General features: G+C 43.7%; 1 protein-coding gene across 1 annotated transcript in view; it reads left to right on the forward strand.

The window, feature by feature from the left end:
- The window catches only part of ttn.2 (titin, tandem duplicate 2), a 176,248-nt gene that overhangs the window by 126,085 nt on the left and 26,529 nt on the right, over positions 1-23,634 (forward strand). Inside the window, exons 195-208 of the mRNA XM_064944764.1 lie at positions 76-363; positions 613-1,200; positions 1,356-1,460; positions 1,603-1,800; positions 1,910-2,206; positions 2,310-2,897; positions 2,991-3,293; positions 3,515-20,626; positions 20,730-21,026; positions 21,236-21,823; positions 21,934-22,236; positions 22,340-22,636; positions 22,752-23,045; positions 23,253-23,552. Coding sequence (XP_064800836.1) covers positions 76-363; positions 613-1,200; positions 1,356-1,460; positions 1,603-1,800; positions 1,910-2,206; positions 2,310-2,897; positions 2,991-3,293; positions 3,515-20,626; positions 20,730-21,026; positions 21,236-21,823; positions 21,934-22,236; positions 22,340-22,636; positions 22,752-23,045; positions 23,253-23,552 — 21,558 coding nt within the window. The remainder of the gene's footprint in view (positions 1-75; positions 364-612; positions 1,201-1,355; positions 1,461-1,602; positions 1,801-1,909; positions 2,207-2,309; positions 2,898-2,990; positions 3,294-3,514; positions 20,627-20,729; positions 21,027-21,235; positions 21,824-21,933; positions 22,237-22,339; positions 22,637-22,751; positions 23,046-23,252; positions 23,553-23,634) is intronic.

The following is a 23,634-nucleotide window of genomic DNA, read 5'->3' on the forward strand; positions in this document are numbered from 1 at the left end:
TGTTGGCTGTGATCACATGTTTTTTTATACTATTAGATGTTAAATGTAGTTTATAACCTTGTTACCTGATTTCAGAACTACCTGGAGCAGTTATGGATTTCAAGGCACTGTCGATCACTAAAGATTCCATTCATATTGGCTGGAAGAAACCAATCAGTGATGGTGGAAGTCACATCAGTGCTTATCTTCTGGAGCTTCAGGAGGGTGAAGAGAAGTATAAGGAGCTAGTGAAAGGAAAGGTCATGTCACATATGATGGTTGAACTTGAAGAAGGAAAGGAGTACTCTTACAGAGTGAAAGCAATCAATGAGTCTGGAGAGGGACCACCTTCGGAGCTCACTGTGATCGCTAAAGATCAAATTGGTAAGTCCAATAGTCCAGTGTTAATTAGCTAGGCCATCAAACCACTCAGAAAATACACCGGAAACTAAATGCATGGCCATTTTAGATACGTACTTCTATTGGCAATCTTAAAGTTTTCTTGAAATGTTTATAATTGTCCTAGGTTAAATGTGTTCTATTTTAGCATTACATTTACTGAATTTGTCTGCACTTGTATGAATAATATTATCTGTTTCATAGATTCATAAATATTGTGTTCCTACCTTGTAGTTCCACCTGACTGTGACCTGAGTGGCATCCCAGATCTGTGCTATGTTGCCAAGGAGGGAAGCACAGTCCGTATCAAAGTCCCTATTGTTGGCAAACCAGCACCGTCAGCCATCTGGAAGAAGGGACATGTTTCTCTGGGAGACAGTGGAAGAGTGTCAGTTGAATCTACCCCAACTTTGACAACTTTGCTCATCCGTGATTGCCAGAGAGGTGATGCAGAAAATTACACAATCCTGCTAAGAAACGCAGCAGGAGTCAAAGAAGCAAAGATGCAGATTAGGGTGGTTGGAAAACCAGGAATCCCAACAGGACCGTTCAAGTTTGATGAAATCACTGCTGATGGAATCACTCTGGAGTGGGGTCCACCAAAAGATGATGGTGGGACTGAAATATCCAACTACATTCTGGAGAAGCGGCAATCAACAGCCAACAAGTGGGCTACTGTGGCCTCCGCTATTCAGAAGAATACCATGAGAGTTACCAGGCTCCATGATGGTACTGAATATATCTTTAGAGTGTTTGCAGAAAACAAATATGGAGTTGGAGAATGCCTCAAATCTGACCCAGTGGTGGCTCAGCATCCATTCAGTGAGTTCTTGTCATATTGAAAATATCAAATAAAATGTTTGAAATAATAATTTTTAGGACAGAAATCTGTATTCTGCCAATAGTTTGATGATTGATTGACAGAGGTACTATATGGCAATAATTTCACAAAACTCAAAACATTGTTGCTCCACCAGATGTGCCTGATGCACCTGCACCACCAGAGATCGTGAGCATTCGCCATGAGTCTGCCATTTTGAATTGGACTGATCCTAAAGAAAATGGAGGCTCACCAATCACTGGTAATTATGAAAACACTATTTTTAGTAATCCATGACTATAAGGAAAATGGACATGGAAAATGGAACTATTCATGAGATTCCTGTGGAAAGCATTTGCTGAATGGTAAATAATAATGTATTGTTATTATTATTATCTCTGCAGGCTATCATGTTGAATACAAAGAGAGGAACAGCTTGATGTGGAAGAGAGCCACTAAGACCCCTATTAGAGTGAAGGACTGCAGAGTGACTGGACTGATTGAAGGCCTGGAGTATGAATTTAGAGTTATGGCAATGAATGCGGCCGGTTTAGGAAGGCCAAGCAGGGCAACAGAACCAGTCATCGCCCTTGATCCAATTGGTAGGTTTTGTTTCATTCTCTTTCTCTTTCTGTCCTATTGATATCATAAGAATTCTGTCAACATGTACTCTAATCTTGATAACTTACTGCCTTTTTTGTTTCTCCACAGATCCTCCTGGTAAGCCTGATGTCATCAATGTAACCAGAAGCACTGTAACACTTATGTGGACTGCACCCAAGTACGACGGTGGACACAAACTGACTGGTTACCTGGTTGAGAAACTGGAACTGCCAGGAAAGACCTGGATGAAAGCAAATCATATCAATGTCCAAGGCCTTGCATTTACCGTGCCAGACCTTACAGAAGGCAGCAGCATGGAATTCAGAATCAGAGCTAAAAATGCAGCTGGCGCAATCAGTGTTCCTTCAGAGCAAACTGATACCCTTATCTGCAAAGATGAGTATGGTAAGTACAAAAAAAAGTTTTTACTTCAAGACAAAGTCAATAGAATACATACTAAACTAGGACATGGACAGTAGCCTAATTTATCTTGCTCATTTTTTCACAGAACCACCAAGCATCACTATCGATCCAGACATGAAGGAAGGTGTCTCTGTCAGAGCTGGGGACACCATTGTAGTATCTGCTTCCAAGATCCTTGGCAAACCTCCACCTACAGCTGTGTGGTCCAAGGCAGGAAGAGAATTCAAGACCTCAGATATTGTCCAGATCACAAGCACTCCAACTACTTCAACGTTGTCTATTAAATATGCAAGCAGGAAGAACACTGGAGAGTACACAATTACAGCCAGTAATCCTTTTGGTATCAGAGAAGAACATGTTAAGGTCAAGGTTCTTGATATCCCTGGACCTCCAGGCCCCATTGAAGCCAGCAGTGTGTCAGCTGAGAAGTGCACATTGACATGGTTGCCACCAGAAGAGGATGGCGGCTGCACAATCAAATCCTACACACTGGAAAAGAGAGAAACAAGCCGTCTTCTCTGGACCAAACTTGCTGAAAATATATTTGATTGCAGATTTGTTGCAAGCAAGCTGATCAAGGGCAATGAGTACATCTTCCGTGTGTCTGCAGTGAACCAGTATGGCACCGGTGATGGGACCCAATCTGGCCCTGTCAAAATGGTTGACAGCTTTGGTAAGTTGCTTGAATATTCAGAATATTCTATTTGACAGTACTGTAGTATTTTCCACATCATTGTTAATGTATTTTGCTCCTCTTTTTCTCCAGGCCCACCAGGCCCACCTGGAATCCCAGAGATTGACAATGTCAGCAGAAACGCTGTTACCATTTTCTGGAAGAGGCCAGTAAAAGATGGTGGAAGTGATATTAGAGGCTATCAGGTTGAGAGGAAAGAGAGAAGAGGAATGAGATGGGTGAGAGCATCGAAGAAAACGGTCTCTGACCTACGTTACAAAGTACAAGGACTGACGGAAGGTGTTCAGTATGAATTCAGAGTAACGGCAGAAAACAAAGCTGGCTTTGGTGAACCCAGTGAACCATCTGCCCATGTGATGACAAAGGATATTGTGTGTAAGTAAACACAAAATATATTTTTCAAAACAAATCATTTATTCCCTGCCGTCATTGTAAATAAGAAATTGTTCTTAATTTACCATAATAAATACAATTCAAATATATTTATAAAAGTTATTATGAAGTGTAAACCAGTAGATCTAATAATACATTTGATTTGATTTGATTTACCAGGTGATAACAAGTCTTGATATATGTCTTCTCTTTCTTCTTTTTAGATCCACCAGGACCTCCCTCCAACCCAAGAATTACTGACACCACCAAGACAACAGCCACATTCAACTGGGGTAGACCCCACTATGATGGTGGCCTGGATGTAGCAGGATACATTGTTGAGCACAAGAAGGAAGGACATGACGATTGGGTCACAGACGTCACAAGATTGAGGATTACAGAATACGTTGTGTCAGACCTGAAGGCTGGTGGGAACTACTATTTCAGAGTCAGAGCCATAAATACAGAGGGAGTTGGTGAACCAGCAGTGGTTGAAGAAATTGTTGAACTTAAGGACCGTGAGACACTTCCCGACTATGAGCTTGATGCTGAGTATAGAAGAACCCTTGTTGTCAGGGTCCGTGGATCCATTCGTATCTTTGTGCCAATTAAAGGACGTCCAGTTCCTGAAGTAACCTGGATGAAGGATAATGCCATTCTTGGTAAAGGTGGCCGTGAACACATTGATACTACAGAGTCGTATACTCTCCTGGTTATCCCTGACTGCACAAGATATGATGCTGGAAAATACATGCTGTCATTAGAGAATGTTGCTGGTAAGAGAGATGGATTCGTTAACGTCAGAGTACTGGATTCACCAGGACCACCTGTGAACCTGATACCACGTGAAATCACCAAAACAAGTATCACTATGCAGTGGGAAATACCCATTATTGATGGTGGATCAAAGATCATTAACTACGTCATTGAGAAGCGAGAGGCCACAAGAAAGGCTTATACAGTAATCACTACAACCTGGCAGAAATGCTCCTTCAAATTTGACAACTTGGATGAAGGCTCTGAATATTACTTCAGAGTATCTGCTGAAAATGATCTAGGCGTTGGCGAGCCAGCAGAGACACCTGAGACAATCAGAGCATCCCAAGCACCTACTGCCCCTGAAAATCTGTACGTCACTGACGTGTCAGCGGACACCGCAAGCCTTGCATGGACGAAGCCAAAACATGATGGCGGCAGTAGGATTACTGGATACGTTATTGAAGCACAGAAGAAGGACACAGAGACATGGACCCATGTAACAACTGTAAAAGCTCTTGACTACACAGCCACAGATCTCATTGAAAATATGGAGTATGTGTTCCGCATCATGGCAGTCAACAGCTCTGGCAGAAGTGATCCACGTGAAAGCAGACCTGCTATCATTAGAGAGCAAACAACAGCACCTGCATTTGACCTACGTGGAGTCTACCAGTCTTTGGTCATTGCTAAGGCTGGTGATAATGTGAAGGTTGAAATTCCGGTTCTGGGTCGCCCCAGACCAGCAGTTTCATGGAAGAGAGGTGAGGACACACTTAAACAGACGCAGAGAATCAATACAGATACTACTGCAACCTCAACTACTCTCCACATCAATGAGATCAAAAGGAGCGATGGTGGTCAATATTCGATGACTGGCAAGAATATACTTGGAACAACGACAGAGACAATTACTGTTGAAGTCCACGATATTCCAGGACCTCCTACTGGACCAATTAAGCTTGAAGAAGTTTCTTGTGACTACATTCTCTTATCATGGGAAGGTCCAGAGAATGATGGCGGTGTACCCATTAACAATTACATTGTTGAGGCTAGAGAAACCACAGGCACATCATGGGTTGAATTAGCAGCAACGGTTATCCGTACAACATTCAAGGCTGCTCGTCTCACAACAGGAATCATGTATCAGTTCCGTGTTAAAGCCCAGAACAGGTACGGCATTGGACCCTGTATAGTCTCAGAACAAGTGGTTGCTGCTTATCCATTTGATGTGCCAGGTCAACCAGGCATTCCTGAAATTGTCCACTTCAACAAGGATTCTATGACTATTAGCTGGGATGAACCAGCTTCCGATGGTGGAAGCCCTATTTTGGGATATCACATTGAAAGGAAAGAGAAGAACAGTATCCTGTGGCAGAAGATCAGCAAAGCACTTGTAGTAGGGAACATGTTCAAATCAACAGGCTTGGTGGACGGAATCGCCTATGAGTACCGCGTTATTGCTGAAAACATGGCTGGTTTGAGCAGGGCAAGCAAGCATTCTGAGACTACCTTTGCTCTGGATCCAGTGGACCCACCTGGCCAACCAATAGCATTGAATGTAACCAGACATGAGGTGACTCTTCAGTGGACAAGACCTGAAGGTGATGGAGGATTCTCAATAACTGGGTACCAAGTAGAAAAAAGAGAACTCCCAGACGGACGCTGGCTCAAGGCCAACTATAGCAACGTCCTTGAGACAACATTCACTGTTAGCGGTCTCACAGAGGATGCTACTTATGAGTTCCATGTTATGGCAAGAAACTCAGCTGGCGGTCTCAGTAAGCCATCTCTACCATCAGAGGAAATCACTTGCAGAGATGATATTGAGGAGCCCAAACTTGAAGTTGATACAATCTATAATAGTACTGTGGTTGTGAAAGCAGGAGATGTCTTCAAACTTGCTGCCAGCGTAACAGGCAGACCAATACCAACACTGGTATGGACCAAAGACGGGAAGGAACTTGAAGATACAGCCAAGTTGGAAATCAAACTCTATGACTTTTCTACAACCTTAGTCAACAAAGATTCTCTAAGAAGGTGCGGTGGCACATTCACTTTAACTGCCAGCAATCCGGGTGGTTTTGCAAAGCATACCTTCAATGTTAAGATTCTTGATAGACCTGGACCTCCAGATGGTCCACTTGCTGTTACAGACGTCACTGCTGAGAAATGTATCCTCTCATGGCTGCCACCATCACATGATGGAGGTGCAAAGATTCTGCACTACATCATTGAGAAACGTGAAACAAGTAGACTTGCTTGGACAAATGTAGCAACAGACTTACAAGTTAACCGGTTTAAGGTAACCAAGTTGTTGAAGGGTAACGAGTATATCTTCAGAGTTATGGCTGTCAACATGTATGGAACTGGAGAGCCCCTTGAATCCGACCCAATGGTTTCTACAAATCCATATGTGCCAGCTGATGCTCCATCAACACCTGAGGTAACGACCATCACAAAGAACACCATGGTTGTTTGCTGGGAACGCCCTGATCACGACGGTGGAAGCGACATCTTCAACTATGTTGTTGAAAGGAGAGACAAAACCGGTCTTCGCTGGGTTAAATGCAACAAGAGGACTGTAACTGACCTGAGGTTCAAGGTATCGGGGCTCACACCAGGGCATGAATATGAATTCAGAATCATAGCAGAAAACAATGCTGGTTTAGGTACACCAAGTCCTTCCAGTGAATTCTACAAGGCAGTAGACACAATCTTCCAACCTGGACCACCTGGAAATCAAAGAGTCTTAGACACAACCAAATCATCCATTACAGTTGCCTGGAACAAACCTGTATATGATGGTGGTTCTGATATCATTGGATACGTTGTAGAGACCTGTCTACCTGAGGAAGATGAATGGACAATTCGGACCCCTAAGAAGGGATTAGTTGGGACATCATTTACCATCACTAACCTGGTAGAAAACCAAGATTATAAAATCAACATTTGCGCAATTAACTGTGAAGGGGTTGGAGAGCCAGCACAAGTGCCTGGCACACCAATTGCAGAGGACAGGCTGCTTCCTCCTGATATTGAACTTGGTGCAGAGCTTCGTAAGGTTGTCTGCATTAGAGCTTGCGGCACATTGAGACTCTTTGTACCTATTAAAGGAAGACCAACTCCTGATGTCAAATGGTCCAGAGAAAATGGAGAGCCTGTTACGAGAGCAACTATTGACACCACATCATCATTTACTGCTCTTATGGTTGAAAATGTTGACAGATTTGACAGTGGAAAGTACATGTTGACAGTGGAAAATGCCTCAGGAAGCAAAACTGCATATGTGAATGTCAGAGTGCTGGACACACCTGGAGCACCACAAAGCCTCATAATCAGGGAGGTCACCAGAGACTCAGTATCACTCATGTGGGATGCACCCCTTATTGATGGTGGCTCCAGAATTAGAAACTACGTTGTGGAGAAACGTGAATCAACACGAAAAGCTTACTCCACAGTTTGTGCTCAATGCGTTAAATCTAGCTGGAAGATTGGTGGCCTGGAGGAAGGAAACACATATTTCTTCAGAATTCTGGCTGAAAATGAATTTGGCATTGGACTTCCAATAGAGACTCCTGAGGCAGTCAGAGTATCAGAAAAACCACTTCCACCAGGCAAAGTAACCCTTGTTGATGTCACAGGCACCAGTGTCTCTCTGTCTTGGGAAAAACCAGATCACGATGGAGGTAGCAGGATCTCAGGATATATTGTTGAGATGCATGGCAAAGACAGTGAAACTTGGACCCAGTGTGCTGTTGCAAAAATCACACAAGCTGTTGTTCTTGGGCTGACACAAGGTGAAGAATATATGTTCCGTGTGTCAGCACATAACGAAAAAGGAACCAGTGATCCTCGTCTACTTAGTGTACCTGTGGTAGCCAAAGATCTTGTTATTGCGCCAGTATTCAAGCTGCTGTTCACCACATTCAGTGTATTGGCAGGAGATGATCTCAAGATAGATTTGCCATATGCTGCTCGCCCCAAAGCAGTTGTGACCTGGCTCAAGGATGGTGTCGCACTAAAAGAAACAACCAGAGTCAATGCTGATGCTACTGATACACATTTGCATCTTGTGGTCAAGGAAGCCAGCAGGGAGGATGTGGGAAAGTACACCATCAAACTTGTAAACACAGCTGGTGAATCAACAGTGGACATTGCAGTTGTTGTTCTTGATAAGCCTGGTCCTCCAACTGGCCCAATCACTGTTGATGAAGTCACTTCTGACAGTGTGGTACTGTCCTGGAACCCACCTACATATGTGGGTGGTTGTGCCATTAACAACTATGTAGTAGAAAAGAGGGAAACGTCCACCACAAACTGGCAGATTGTGTCTGCAACAGTTGCAAGAACCACTATTAAAGCAGCTCGGTTGAAGACTGGGTGTGAATATCAGTTCAGGATTGCTGCTGAAAACAGATATGGAAAGAGTCCAGTACTGATATCAGAAAATATTGTTGCTCAATATCCATTTGATCTCCCAAGTGCACCAGGGACCCCAATTGTACAATCATCTACAAAGGACAGCATGGTTATCGTATGGGAGAAGCCTGGTAGTGATGGCGGGAGCAAGATTTTGGGATATCACCTTGAGAGTAAGGAGAGAAACAGCCTCCTCTGGGTTAAACAGAACAAACAACTGATCCCAGACTTGAGGTTCAAGCTCAGTGGTCTTGATGAAGGTATTGAATATGAGTACAGAGTTTATGCTGAAAATATTGTTGGCATTGGCAAAGCAAGCAAATTGTCAGAAATCCATGTTGCAAGAGACCCCTGTGACAGTCCAGGCAAGCCTGAAGCTGTCATTGTCACAAGAGGAGCTGTCACTCTCCAATGGACTAAGCCAGAGTTCGATGGAGGTAGCAAAATCACTGGCTACTTTGTGGAGAAGAAAGAGCTGCCTGAAGGGCGCTGGATGAAGGCCAGTTTCGCCAATGTCATTGAGACACAATTTATTGTTACTGGCTTAGTTGAAGACCAGTGCTATGAGTTCCGTGTCATTGCAAGAAATGCAGCAGGTGTTTACAGTCTTCCATCTGAGAGCACTGGGTCTATAACAGCAAAGGATGAAGTTGATCCTCCCAAAATAGAGATGGACTCAAAGTACTCTTCAACAATTGTTCTGATGGCAGGTGAATCGTTCAACCTTTGTGCAGATATTTTCGGCAAACCTGTACCCTCAGTCCATTGGATAAAAAACGATGTTGAAATAAAGGAGGCTGCACGTCTTGAGATAAAGAACACCGCTTTTAAAGCATCATTGAGTGTTAAGGAGGCAATCCGTGTTGATGGAGGCCAATATATCCTACTTTTGAAAAATGTAGGTGGAGAGAAGTCAGTGCACATCAATGTCAAAGTGTTAGACAGACCTGGTCCACCTGGAGGCCCAATTTCTATCTATGGAGTCACAAGTGAAAAGGCTTGTATTGCCTGGAGACCACCAGCACAAGATGGAGGTAGTGATGTTTCTCATTACATTGTTGAGAAGAGAGAGACTAGCAGATTGGTTTGGACTCTGGTTGAACCTAAAGTGCAGACTCTAAATCTTAAGATCATAAAACTTGTTCCTGGAAATGAGTATGTCTTCCGAGTGATTCCTGTGAACAAATACGGAATTGGTGAAGCTCTTGAATCTGAGCCAATGATTTCCAGAAATCAATTTGTAACACCTGATCCACCCACAGATGTGGAAGTCTCCACCATCACAAAAGATTCAATGGTGGTAACTTGGGAAAGACCTGAAAACGATGGTGGAAATGCCATTTTTGGATTTGTTATTGAGAAGCGTGATAAAGAAGGTGTGCGCTGGACCAGATGCAATAAGCGTACAGTGAGTGAGCTGCGCTTCAGAGTAGCAGGTCTTCTTGAAAACCGCAGTTATGAGTTCCGAGTTTCATCTGAGAATGCTGCTGGAGTTGGTAAACCAAGTGAACCAACTATTTATTACAAGGCATTGGATGCTATCTTCACATCAGGTCCACCAAATAATCCCAAGGTGACTGACACAACAAGAACATCCGTGTCCTTGTCATGGGGCAAACCTATCTATGATGGTGGCTGTGAGATTCAAGGATACTTAGTGGAGGCCTGTGAAGGAGCATCTGATGAATGGACAATATGCACTCCCCCTGCCGGAATCACACACACTACATTTACAGTTAGAAAACTACTTGAGAAGCATGAGTATAAATTCAGGGTCTGTGCCATAAACAAGGTTGGTGTTGGTGAGCATGCAGATGTCCCTGGATCAGTTCTTCTAGAGGAGAAATTGGAAGCACCAGATCTTGAGCTTGACGCTGACATGAGGAAGATGATTAATGTCAGAGCTGGAAGCGCTCTTAGGTTGTTCATTCCTGTTAAGGGACGGCCGGCTCCTGAACTGAAATGGGGAAAGGCTGATGGAGAACTCAAGGAGACGGCACAGATTGACAATACAAGCAGTTATGCTTCACTCCTGATTGAAAATGTTGACAGATTTGACACTGGCAAGTACACTGTTACTGCAGAGAACTCCAGTGGAGTTAAATCTGTCTTCATCAGTGTCAGAGTACTTGATTCACCTAGTATGCCTGCAAATTTCGCTATCAAGGAGATAACAAAGAATTCAGTCACCCTTACTTGGGAACCACCTATTTTGGATGGTGGGTCTAAAATTAAGCAATATCATGTTGAGAAACGAGAAAGCACTAGGAAAGTGTATTCCCCTGTCACAACCTGTCATAAGATGTCATGGAAGATTGAACCACTTGTGGAGGGAAGTATCTATTTCTTCAGAGTTCTTGCTGAAAACGAGTGGGGCATTGGCTTACCTGCAGAGACCCCTGAACCCGTAAAGATTTCAGAGGTACCTCAACCTCCCGGTAAAGTTACAGTTCTAGACGTGACACGGAACAGTGTCTCTCTTAAGTGGGAGAAACCAGATCATGATGGAGGCAGCAGAATAAGCCATTATGAGATTGAAATGCAAGCCAAACATAGTGACAAATGGACACTATGTGCTCAATGTAAATACCTTGAAACTACTGTCACTAGCTTAGCCCAAGGAGAGGAGTATCAATTCAGAGTAATTGCTGTTAATAGCAAAGGAAAGAGTGACTCTAGACTTCTGGCCAGTCCAGTAGTAGCAAAGGACCTTGTCATTGAACCTGACATAAGACCTAAATTAACACAGTACAGCGTACAGGTTGGCTATGATCTGAAGATTGAAGTTCCCATTGCTGGACATCCTAAACCAGTCATCACATGGACAAAGGATGGTGCTGCCCTGAAACAAACCACAAGAGTTAATGTTGTCGACAGTGCACGCAACACACATCTAACCATCAAAGAAGCAACAAAAGACGATGGTGGATTGTATAGTATTAATATTACCAATAAGCTTGGATCCAAAGATGCCACCATTGAAGTAATCACACTAGATAAACCTGGCCCACCAACAGGCCCAATCAAGATGGATGACATAAGTGCTGAAAGTATCACACTTACCTGGGAACCACCTGCATACACTGGTGGCTGCCCAATTTCAAATTACGTTGTCCAGAAAAGAGATACAACCACAACTAACTGGGTTGTAGTCTCTGCCACTGTGGCAAGAAATACCCTGAAAGTGACAAATCTAAAAACAGGTGCAGAATACCAATTTAGGATTTTTGCTGAAAACAGATATGGCAAAAGTTATGCTATTGATTCTGAACCTGTCCTTGCCCAGTATCCCTTCAAGGAGCCAGGACCACCAGGAACACCTTACGTGTCTTCATATACTAAGGATTACATGGTCGTGGAATGGCACAAACCCATTTCAGATGGAGGCAGTGCCATTTTCGGCTATCACATTGAGAGAAAGGAAAAGAACAGTATCCTTTGGACAAAGATCAATAAATCCCTCATCCAAGACTGTAGATTTAAATCTACTCCTTTGGAGGAAGGTATAGAATATGAGTTTAGAGTGTCTGCCGAGAATATCGTTGGCATTGGCGCGTGCAGCAAACTCTCTGAGGGATATGTGGCACGTGACCCATGTGATCCTCCTGGCACCCCAGAGGCTATCATTGTCACCAGGCACTCTGTGAAACTGAAGTGGACAAGACCACAGTATGATGGTGGCAGTCTGATCACAGGCTATGTGGTGGAGAAACGCGATCTCCCAGAGGGAAGATGGATGAAGGCAAGCTTCACAAATGTCATTGAAACTGTATTCACAGTTCTGGGTCTAACTGAGGATTGCAAATATGACTTCAGAGTCATAGCTAGGAATGCCGCTGGGTCTATCAGCAAGCCCTCTCAGAGCACCGGATCCATCACAGCAAAGGATGAAGTTGATCCACCAAAATGTGAAGTTGACTCAGTGTACAGCCAGGTTGTTATCATCAATGCTGGGGAAACATTTACACTTGAGGCCGCTGTACAAGGAAAGCCAATTCCAGCAGCTCAATGGTTCAAGAGTGATGCATTAGTGGAGAACTCAGCAAGGGCTGAGATTATGAACTCAGATTTCCAAGCAAAGCTTGTTGTCAAAGATGCTATCAGAGTGGATGGAGGACAATATACGTTGCTTCTAACTAATGTTGCTGGAGATAAAACTGCAACGTTCAATGTGAGAGTACTGGACAGACCTGGGCCCTCTCAGGGACCCCTCACTGTTAGCAATGTCACATGTGAGAAATGTTCACTGTCCTGGCTTCCTCCAAGAGCTGACGGTGGAAGCAGTATTTCCCACTACGTCATTCAAAAGAGAGAAACTAGCCGTCTTGCATGGACTGTGGTTGCTAGTGATTGTGGAGCTACAATGTTCAAAGTCACAAAGCTTCTGAAGGGAAATGAGTACATCTTCCGTGTTATGGCTGTCAACAAATTTGGTACTGGTGAACCTCTTGAATCAGCCCCAGTTATAATGAGAAATCAATTTGTTACTCCTGGACCACCTCAAGAATTGGAAATAGCCAATATTGCCAGGGATTCCATGACTGTGTGCTGGACTCGCCCAGAGGTTGATGGTGGAAGTGAGATTGCTGGTTACATTGTTGAGAAGAGAGATAGAGCTGGAATTAGATGGACAAAATGCAACAAACGCAGAGTCACAGACCTTCGCTTCAGAGTGACAGGCCTGACAGAGGATCATGAATATGAATTCAGATTATCTGCTGAGAATGCTGCAGGAATCGGCCAACCAACTGAACCAACTCCTTACACCAAAGCATGTGATCCAACATTTGAACCTGGTGCTCCCACTAATGCACATGTGGTTGATACTACCAAGAACTCCATTACACTTGCATGGAGTAGGCCCATTTATGACGGTGGTGTCAATATCCAGGGATATGCTGTGGAGATCTGCAAAGCCGATGAGGAGGAATGGACTCTATGCACACCACCAACAGGAGTGAATGCCACTACCTTCAAAATCACCAAACTTATCGAGCATCAAGAATATAAGGTGCAGGTATGTGCCATCAATAAATTGGGTGTTGGTGAACCTGCTGAGATTTTAGGAACTGTAAAACCAGTGGATGCAATGTTCGCCCCAGAGATTGAGCTGGATTCAGAGCTAAGGAAAGGAGTCGTTGTGCGTGCTGGAGGATCCATGAGGATCAATATTCCATTCAAAGGACGTCCTACTCCAGAAATAAGCTGGTCCAAGGATGAGGGTGACTTCACTAACAAAGTTCAAATTGAGAAAGGCGCCGATTTTACTCAACTGTCAGTAGACATCTGTGACAGAAATGATGCTGGAAAGTACACTCTGACCCTGGAAAACAGCAGTGGTTCCAAGTCTGCATTTGTTTCCGTCAAAGTACTTGATACACCAGGAGCACCCGTAAACTTCACAGTGAAAGATATTAAGAAAAACTCTGTCAATCTTGTTTGGGAGCCCCCACTAATTGACGGAGGTGCGAGGGTCAAGCATTACTTTGTTGAGAAGCGTGAATCCACTAGGAAAGCTTATTCCAACATTTCAAACAAGTGTACCAGGAACAGTTTCCATGTGGGAGATCTCATTGAGGGGGTTATTTATTACTTCAGAGTTATGGCTGAGAATGAATATGGTGTAGGCCTGGCAGCAGAAACAGCTGAGCCAGTGAAGACATCAGAAGTCCCTCTGCCTGTAGGAAAGATCACATTGACTGAAGTGACTAAGACAACTGCCTCAATGGCATGGGAAAAACCAGACCATGACGGTGGAAGTAGAATAATGGGATACTACATAGAAATGCTGCCTGCAGGATCAGAGGAATGGATCCTATCCACAACCACAAAGACATGTGAGGGAACTGTAGAAGGCCTAACCGCAGGTCAAGAATACCAATTCAGAGTTTCAGCCTTTAATGACAAAGGAAAGAGTGACACAAGGGTATTAGCTGCCCCTGTCACAGCTAAAGATCTAACTATTGAACCAAGTTTTGTAATGGCATTCAACACCTTTAGTGTCCAACATGGTGAAGATCTGAAGATAGAAATACCAGTGAGAGGACGCCCAGCACCAAAAGTGGTATGGACAAAGGATGGACAGGCAATTAAAGAGACAACCAGGTTGAATGTTTCAAGAACAGCATCATCAACAATCCTTGCTATAAAGGAGGCAACCAGAGCGGATTCTGGAAAGTACAAAATCACAGCTACCAACAGTATAGGAGAAAAAGTTGCAGAAATCGGAGTGATCATCCTTGATAAACCTGGCCCAGTCACAGGACCTATAAAGATTGAGGACGTGAGTTCCAATTATGTCAACCTCGCATGGGAACCACCTGCGTACACAGGAGGTTGTCAAATAAACAATTACATTGTGGAAAAGCGTGACACAACAACCGTAGCATGGCAGTGTGTGTCTGCAACCATTGCAAGAACAACTATCAAAGTTACCAAGCTGAAAACCGGTACTGAATACCAGTTTAGGGTGTTTGCAGAAAACAGATATGGAAAGAGTCCATCATTGGACTCAGCAGCTGTTGTTGTGCAATATCCTTTCAGTGAACCTCTTGCACCTGGTACTCCATTTGTGTCATCAGTGACAAAGGATCACATGGTTGTTGAATGGAAAGTACCAACCAGTGATGGAGGTAGTCCAATCCTTGGTTATCACCTCGAACGCAAAGAGAAGAACAGCATTCTCTGGACGAAGTTGAACAAACTGCTCATTCCTGACTGTCGATTCAAAACAAATGAACTTGAAGAAGGCATTGAGTATGAATTCAAGGTCTTTGCTGAGAACATTGCTGGCTTGAGTCCACCTAGCAAGATTTCTGATGTTTGTGTCGCCAGAGACCCATGTGATCCACCTGGTACCCCTGAGGCTATTGATATTACCAGGAACCACGTTACACTGTCATGGAAAAAGCCCCAGTATGATGGTGGTAGCCTGATCACAGGCTATGTTGTTGAAAGGAAGAAGCTTCCTGATACCCGTTGGATGAAGGCTAGCTTCACAAATGTAATTGAGACGCAATTCACAATCTCAGGTCTGACTGAAGAGTGTGAGTATGAGTTTAGAGTAATTGCAAGGAATGCATCTGGTATTTTCAGTGCTCCCTCTGAAAGCACTGGAGCTATTACCGCTAAAGATGAAATTGAAGCACCAACAGCATCAATGGATCCCAAATTCAAGGACTGTATTGTCATCCATGCTGGTGAAACATTTGTTATTGATGCTGATATTTTGGGAAAACCACTCCCTGAAATCACATGGTTGAAAGATGGAAAAGAAATCGACCAAACTACCCCAAGAATGGAGATCAAAACAACCATTCAACGTACTATTCTAACAGTCAAGGAATGTATCAGAGTAGATGGTGGACACTTTGTCCTGAGTCTTAGCAACGTTGGTGGAACAAAATCTATTCCCGTCAACGTGAAAGTCCTTGATAGACCTGGTCCACCCGAAGGTCCAATGAAGATAACTGGCGTGACTTCCGAGAAAGCCTATCTTCACTGGAGTCATCCATTACATGATGGCGGTGCCAGCTGTTCTCATTATATAATTGAAAAGAGGGAAACCAGCAGATTGTCATGGACTGTAGTCGAACCCAGAATCCAAGCTGTCAGCTACAAAGTGACTAAACTCTTGCCTGGCAATGAGTACATCTTCAGAGTTACAGCAGTAAATAAGTTTGGCATTGGCGAACCTCTTGAATCAGACCCAGTTATTGCACGTAATCCTTTTGTGACACCCAGTGCTCCCTCAACACCTGAAGCAAGTGCTATTACAAGGGACTCAATGGTACTTACATGGGAACGTCCAGCAGATAATGGTGGCTCAGATATTGATGGCTATGTCCTGGAGAAACGAGATAAAGAGGGCATTAGATGGACAAAATGTAACAAGAAAAGACTTAATGACATCAGATTCAGATGTACCGGACTCACCGAGGGACATTCCTATGAGTTCAGAGTGTCTGCTGAAAATGCTGCTGGTGTGGGAGTGCCAAGTGCACCAACAGAATACATAAAAGCCTGTGATGCCACATATCCACCTGGTCCTCCTAACAACCCTAAGGTGACAGACCACTCAAGCACAACTGTGTCACTCTCATGGACAAGACCCATCTATGATGGTGGAGCAGCCATCAAAGGATATGTTGTTGAGATGAGAGAAGAAGGAGATGAAGAATGGATAACCTGTACACCACCAACTGGTGTACAAGCAACACACTTTACTGTGAAAAAACTGAGGGAAAATGCTGAATACTATTTCCGCATCTGTGCAATTAACATTGAAGGAGTTGGTGAGCATGTTGATGTTCCAGGGTCTGTAGTTGCATCTGAAAGACTTGAGGCCCCTGAGATTGAACTTGATTCAGACCTTAGGAAAATGGTCCAAGTACGGGCAAGTGCAACACTGCGTTTGTTTGTGACAATCAAAGGAAAACCTGAACCTGAAGTAAAGTGGTCCAAGATGGATGGCCCTCTTACTGAGCGTGCACAAATTGAGGTCACAAGCTCCTACACAATGCTTGTCATCGACAATGTCAATAGATTTGACACTGGGAAGTATGTGTTGACTCTTGAGAACCTTAGTGGTCAAAAATCAGCATTCATTAATGTCAGGGTGTTGGACTCACCAAGTGCCCCTGAGAACTTTGAAGTCAAGGATATTAAGAGAGATTCTGTATCACTATCCTGGGAGCCTCCTATGATTGACGGTGGAGCTAAGGTCACCCATTACATTGTGGAAAAGAGAGATACTACAAGACTGGCATTTACAAGTGTTTCAAATAACTGTGTAAGAAATTCCATGAAGATTGATGACCTTAAGGAGGGCGGAATTTACTATTTCCGCGTCAAAGCTGTCAATGAGCTTGGTGTGGGTTTGCCAGCAGAAACAACAGAACCAATCAAGGTATCCCAAGCCCCCTTGCCTCCTGGCAAAGTTACGGTTGTAGATGTTACTCGCGACAGTGTTAGTCTCGCATGGGAAAAGCCTGATCATGATGGTGGTAGCAAAATCACAAGCTATACAGTAGAAATGAAAACCATGGGTGATGAGAAATGGACTGTATGCACTGAGATTAAAGCATTGGAAGCAACTATTGGTGGACTCACAACTGGTGAGGAATATTCATTTAGGATTACTGCTGTCAATGACAAAGGCAAGAGTGAACCTAAGCCACTGGCAGACCCTGTCGTAGTAAAGGACATTACAATCGAACCTATCATCGATCTGATGTTCAACACATACAGTGTCAAGGCAGGAGATGATCTGAAGATTGATGTTCCATTCAGAGGCAGACCTGAACCTGAGGTGGCATGGAAAAAAGATGGAGCTGTTTTGAAGCAGACAACTAGGGTGAATGTTCTTACAGCAAAAAATTCATCGAAAATTACTATCAAAGACGCAACCAGGGAGGACTTTGGGAAGTATGAGATCAATTTAACCAACACAGTTGGCAAGAAATCAGCGACAATAGCTGTTATCATCTTGGATAAACCTGGCCCACCAGGTGCAATCAAGGTAGATGAAGTGAGTGCTGACAATATTTCACTGTCTTGGGATGCCCCACTCTACGATGGAGGATGTCAAATCAACAACTATGTTGTGGAGAAGAGAGATACTACCACTACAACATGGCAGATAGTTTCAGCCACAGTTGCCAGAACATCAATTAAAGTTCCCCGCTTGACACAAGGCACTGAATATCAGTTCCGTATTGCAGCTGAAAATCGTTACGGCAAGAGCCATGCTGTGGACTCCGCTCCAATTGTTGCACAGTACCCCTTCGAGACACCTGGCCTTCCCACATCCCTCCACGTTGCCCATGCTACAAAGTCTGGCATTTTGGTCGCATGGGGTAAACCAGCCAGTGACGGTGGAAGTCCAATCATTGGTTATCACCTGGAAATGAAAGACCATAGCAGTATTCTCTGGACAAAGATCAACAGAGGTATCATTGCTGAAACAGAATACAAAGTGATTGGGATTGAGGAAGGCTTGCTGTATGAGTTCCGTGTTTATGCTCAGAATATTGCTGGAATTGGACCTTGCACCAAAGCCTCTGAGCCTGTAGCTGCAAGAGATCCTTGTGATCCACCTGTTAACCTTGAGGTCATTGACATCACAAGAACTTCAGTTTCCATTACTTGGCAGGCGCCAGAGAATGATGGTGGAGCCAAGGTGACTGGCTACATTGTTGAACGCAGGGAGCTTCCAGATGGCCGTTGGCTGAAGTGCAATTTTGCCAGTCTCCAGGACACATACTTTGACATTACAGGCCTTACAGAGGACGTACAATATGACTTCCATGTTATTGCAAAGAATGCAGCTGGCTTACTCAGTGAGCCATCACTGAGCACAGGTGCCATCACAGTCAAGGATGAGGTGGATTCACCTCGCATTGAGTTGGAAGACAGGTTTAGGCAATTAGTAGTTGTCAAAGCTGGAGATATTTTGAGGATCGATGCAGATATTTCTGGGCGTCCACGTCCAGTCATTGCATGGACAAAGGATGGTAAAGAAATTGATGCCAAGGCAAGAGTGGAGATTACTTCAACACACAGCACCACCACATTAATAGTCAGAGACACTATCAGAAGAGACACTGGCCAGTACATTGTAACTCTACAGAACGTTGCTGGCACAAGGTCCTTGGCTGTAAACTGTAAGGTCCTTGACCGCCCTGGACCATCCTCCGGACCATTGGCAGTCACTGGTCTGACAGCAGAGAAGTGCACTTTGACCTGGGGACCACCTCAAGAAAATGGTGGTGCAGAAATCATGCACTACATTGTTGAGAAACGTGAAACCAGCCGCCTCGCCTGGACTTTAGTATATGGTGATATGAAAGCTACAACATGCAAAGTCACCAAACTGCTTAAAGGAAATGAATACATCTTCAGAGTAAGGGGAGTGAACAAATATGGAGACGGTGAAGCCCTGGAGAGTGAGCCCACCAGAGCCAAGAATGCATACACTGTCCCTGCTGCACCAACAGATGTTCAAATCACGAGTATCACAAGTGATGCAATGACAATCTGCTGGGAAAGACCAGAATCCGATGGAGGAAGCAGCATTTATGGCTATGTTATTGAGAAACGAGAGAAAATTGGATTGCGCTGGGTACGAGTGAACAAAAAGCCCGTGTATGACCTCAGGGTCAAGGCATCCAATCTTCGTGAGGGAGCTGAATATGAGTACAGAGTCTATGCAGAAAATGCTGCAGGCTTGAGCCTCCCAAGTATTCCTACCGAACTAACAAAGGCGGAGGATCCCCAATTCCTGCCATCTCCACCATCTAAACCTAAAGTTATTGACTCCTCAAAGACTACTGTTTCTCTTTCATGGAACAAGCCTTTGTTTGATGGTGGTGCTCCTGTGACAGGATACTGTGTTGAATATAGGAGAACAGATGAATACGATGATGACTGGTGTGTCGGTGTTTCAAACACAAAGAACACTGAATTCACCGTCGTTGGATTAACTTCTGGAGCAGAATATATGTTTGTTGTCAAATCAATCAACAAGATTGGTCTCAGTGAGCCAAGCCCCCCTACGGATCCACAGGTGGCAAAGGAGAGAGAAGAGGAACCAGTATTTGATATCAGCAATGAGATGCGAAAGACACTCATTGTAAAGGACGGTAGTTCATTCACTCTAACTGTGCCATTCAGGGGAAAGCCCGTTCCTAATGTTATGTGGACCAAGGCTGCTGTTGACCTGAGAGTGAGGGCCAGTATTGATACCACTGATACCTTCACATCTATCACAGTGGAACAAGCAACAAGAGATGACTCTGGAAAATATACTGTGACTCTCCAAAACATAGCTGGAAAAGTTGCATGTACATTGAATGTAAGGGTTCTGGACTCTCCTGGCCCACCATCTCATGTTGGGTTTAAGGATGTTACAAAGAGCTCTGCAACAGTTACATGGGATACCCCAGATAATGAAGGTGGCGCTGCGGTAAAGAACTACCTTGTTGATATTCGTGAGGCAAGCAAAAAGGGATGGACCAGACTCACAGATACCTGCCATCGTCTGACCTACAAAGTAACAGACCTGGTGGAGGGAGGAGTATACTACTTTAGAGTCATGGGTGAAAATGAATATGGAGTTGGTGTATCAGCTGAGACCAAAGATGGAGCAAAGATTACAGGTATGGTAGAATTGAAAATAGAAAAAACATTTACATTTAAGTTTAAGATGTTTCTTTTATTATATGTTGTTATAAAAATGTCCATGTTTCTTCTTGATTTCAGAAAAACCCAGCCCACCAGCATCACTTGGAGTCACCGATATCACCAAGGAAAGTGTTTCACTTGCTTGGGGAAAGCCCGAGCAAGACGGAGGTAGCAGAATCACCAGTTACCAAATCGATGCTCTTGAGAAGGGTCAGGATAAATGGGTGAAAGTTGGTGTCACCAAGTACACCCACATTGTGGTCTATGGTCTGACGCAAAATGCTGAATACTTCTTCAGAGTTCGTGCTGAGAACCACGCTGGGTTCAGTGATGCTAAAGACATGATTCTGCCTGTAACAGTTAAAGACCAGCATGGTGAGTTTTTCCCCAGTCCTACATTTTATTTTCACAAACTAGTGAGGGTACAAAATTGCTGAGCATAATCCAATATAGTACTACATTATGTGTGTAAAGCTGGTTAAAAAACATATTCTTACATGTAGAGTGTTTCATTTTGATTTGACATCTTCAAATAGATAATAATTATTTATTTTCCTTAATAATAATCCATATTCTTTCAACAGAACCTCCTGAGATCAACATGAAGATGTTCCCCCACAATACAGTCTATGTCAGAGCAGGATCAAACCTGAAATGTGAGATCCCACTTACTGGCAGACCTATGCCAAAGGTTTCTCTTTCAAAGGACAATGTTGCACTGAAGTCAACTATGAGATTCAACTCTGAAGTAACTCCTGAATACCTCATCATTACTCTTCGTGAGAGCATTGCTATTGATTCAGGAAGGTATGACATCTGTGCCTCCAACACAAGTGGAACCACCAAGTCTTTTGTTAACATTGTGGTCCTGGATAGACCAAGCGCCCCAATTGGTCCTGTGGAAATGACTGACGTGACAGAAGACAGCGTGAGTCTGAAGTGGTGTCCTCCTCGGTATGATGGTGGAAGCACCATTTCAAATTACATCATCCTCAAACGTGAAACAACCAACGCCAACTGGACTGAGGTCTCCTCGGCCGTCGCAAGATGCACCATGAAAATCATGAAGCTTACAACAGGACTGGAATACCAGTTCAGAATCAGGGCTGAGAATCGCTACGGTGTCAGTGAGCACATTGACTCTCCAACCGTCAGAGTAGATCTGCCCTACAGTGAGTTTTATACCATTCTGTTAATTAATGTGTTCTGTTCGTACTGTATATACACATCTGCATATTTAAAAAATACGGAATATACAAAATATTGTTTTCTTTCATTTTAGCCGTCCCTGTAGCTCCATCAGCTCCTATGGTTACATCTGTAACCAGAGAGAGCATCACTGTAGCCTGGAAGGAGCCAGCCTCCAATGGAGGAAGCCATGTCTTTGGATACCACCTTGAAATAAAGGATAGAAACAGCATCTGTTGGCAGAAGGTTAACAAGACTGTTATCCGTGCCACACACTACAAAGTGCCAGACATTGCTGCCGGCCTCATCTATGAGTTCAGGGTTACAGCAGAAAACGCAGCTGGATGCAGTCCGCTCAGCAAAATCTCAGACGCAGTACTTGCAATTGATGCTTGCGGTAAGTCAACTTGGTTACTGTCATTTTCGTGATTGAATACTACTGTGTGTCCTCAAGGCTCAAGTCATCTACGGTATCTGAACCTCCACATCTGTTTTTGCAGAGCCTCCAACCAATGTCAGGATCACTGACATCACAAAGACTTCCATCAGCATTGCATGGCAGAAGCCCAATTATGATGGCGGTAGCAAGATCACAGGATACCTGATTGAGAAGAAAGAGGGCCAGAAGGACAGATGGACAAAGGCTAACTTGACCAATGTTTCTGACACACATTATACTGTGACAGGACTTACTCAGGATGAGACCTATGAATTCAGAGTCATGGCAAAGAATGCAGTTGGATCAATTAGCAATCCATCCATCATTGCAGGCCCTGCAACTTGCGTGGATACATATGGTGGGTTATGTTCCAAATATGATAAAAGTAGGAATTGAACATTTCATTGAACATTTCATTGAACATTCCATTGAAGTATTAGTTAATGTAATGCATCTTATGTGTTATATCATAGGTGCCCCTGAGATTGAAATTCCTGATGAATATCGCGAGGTTGTGAAACACAAAGCTGGAACCACTGTCGAGCTTAGATTTGGAATCATTGCCAAACCAGCACCGACAATTGAGTGGTACAAGGACAGAAAGGAACTTGAGTCCGGTGCCCAGGCTCAGCTGGTACAGAAGAACGCTGCTGATAGTTCCACTCTTATCATTAGGGATACCACACGTCTCAACTCTGGAACATACGAGATGAGGCTCAAAAACTCTTTGGGCTCAGCATGTGCCTATGTCAGAGTACAAATTCTTGGTACGTATTGCTCCTTATCATTTTTATTTTGGTACTTATATGTCTACACTGTCGGCACAGTATCGAAAATCATATGGAAAGTTACTCAATTTCTCAATAGTCAATAGTCAATACTCAATAGTTACTCAATATCTGTAATTAGCAAATAACCAAAACAATTAATGAGCAAAGTGACATAGTATTATTCAAATGTTTTGTCTTTATTAGATAAACCAGGACCACCACCTGGCGAGATTCAGCTCAAAAAGGTCACTGCTAACAGTATCACCATCATGTGGGATCCTCCTGAGGATGAGGGTGGTGCTATGGTAACCCACTACATTGTGGAGAAACGGGAGGCCAGTAGAATTCAATGGTCCATTATCTCTGAGAATTGGGCGGAATGTATTGTGAATGTCCCAAGACTGATCAAAGGCAATGAGTACATCTTCAGAGTCCGAGGAGTGAACAAATATGGAGTTGGAGACCCACTGGAATCCGAACCCGTGGAGGCAAAGAATGCATTTGGTAAGGATAAAACAAGCAACATCTGTCCAGCTACCTGAACATATTGTATTTTGGTCCCAACGTGATCTAACATGAATATATT

Source organism: Oncorhynchus masou, chromosome 29 (genome assembly GCF_036934945.1).
Source record: "Oncorhynchus masou masou isolate Uvic2021 chromosome 29, UVic_Omas_1.1, whole genome shotgun sequence".
NCBI classification, from domain to species: Eukaryota; Metazoa; Chordata; class Actinopteri; order Salmoniformes; family Salmonidae; genus Oncorhynchus; species Oncorhynchus masou.